At 40.0% G+C, this 1,094-nt stretch overlaps 1 protein-coding gene across 1 annotated transcript in view; it reads left to right on the top strand.

Moving 5' to 3' along the window:
* Prr11 (proline rich 11) overlaps positions 1 to 1,094 on the top strand; it is a 28,329-nt gene that overhangs the window by 26,240 nt on the left and 995 nt on the right. The window contains exons 4-5 of the mRNA XM_023703159.1: positions 209 to 268; positions 357 to 453. Coding sequence (XP_023558927.1) covers positions 209 to 268; positions 357 to 453 — 157 coding nt within the window. The remainder of the gene's footprint in view (positions 1 to 208; positions 269 to 356; positions 454 to 1,094) is intronic.

Raw genomic sequence — 1,094 nt, 5'->3', positions numbered from 1 at the left:
TGCAAGTTCAAGGCCAGCCCAGGCTACAAAGTGAGTTCAAGGTCATTCTGAATTACATAGTGAGACCCTGTCTCAAAAAACAAACAAACAAACAAACAAACAAAACCCCAGAATTATATTTTGAAAGTCGCCTATTGTAATGACCACTTTGTTTTGGGAGAAGTGATAAAATGCATTAAGTTCTAATTTGTATGCCTTTATTTATTAGTACTCCAAGTAAAAGCCAGCTAGATCTGCGGAAACTTCTTAGAAAAGTCAATGTGGAAAGGTAATATGGTCTCTTATTGTATGTTTTCCAAATCCATCTGAAAAGTAGACAAAAAACACAACCCCTAATGTTTTTAATATCTTTCCAGAAGCCCAGGGGGAACTCCTCTGATCAATAAAGAAAATATGGAAACAGGAACCGGGCTTACCCCTGTAATGACCCGGGCCTTGAAGAAAAAATTTCAGGTAAGCCTTTAAGAAAAATAAAAGTTTATTTTTCTTCAAAATAATTTATGTAGGAACTAAAGGTATATAGCTGAATGGAAAAGTATGTGCTTAGCATGTATGAGAAAGACCCTGAGTTCAATTCCTAGCACTAATAACTAGATAAAACATTTTATTTAGAATCATAAGACCCGGTGTCATAGTCTAAAATAGCTTTTTTAGAGCTGGCCAGATAGCTCAGCAGACTAAAGCACCTGCTTAGGCAGGCCCAGCGACTGGGGTTCTATCCTCGATGTGCCGTGCTTGGCCTGGTTAATTTAGTGACTTAGCAAAACCTTGGCTCAAAAAGGCAAATTAAAAAGTTTTCAAGGAGTAGTGGTGACCCCTTGAAAGTGTGACCAAGCGCCTCCCACCTCTTGGAACATCCAGTTAGATTCTACCCCCAAGACCACATTCATTGAGCGAGAGCTGGAATCACGAAAGGCATGGGGCAAAGGCCTCCGTGAGAGACTTAGCCCCTTGCTTTCTCTCTTTAGCTCTGGGGCCCTTGTTGTCTTTGTCCCACCCCAAAATTAGTGCTATCTGTTGAGAAATTCCTTTTCCTTTAATTCTGAAGCAACTGTTTGCATTTGACTATGGCTGCAGTGGTTTAATCATACAGC

The sequence above is a fragment of the Octodon degus genome, unplaced genomic scaffold, assembly GCF_000260255.1.
Source record: "Octodon degus isolate 3935 unplaced genomic scaffold, OctDeg1.0 scaffold00164, whole genome shotgun sequence".
Lineage (NCBI taxonomy): Eukaryota > Metazoa > Chordata > Mammalia > Rodentia > Octodontidae > Octodon > Octodon degus.
Note: the sequence above shows the minus strand (reverse complement) of the source record. Positions and strands in the feature narration are given on the sequence as shown.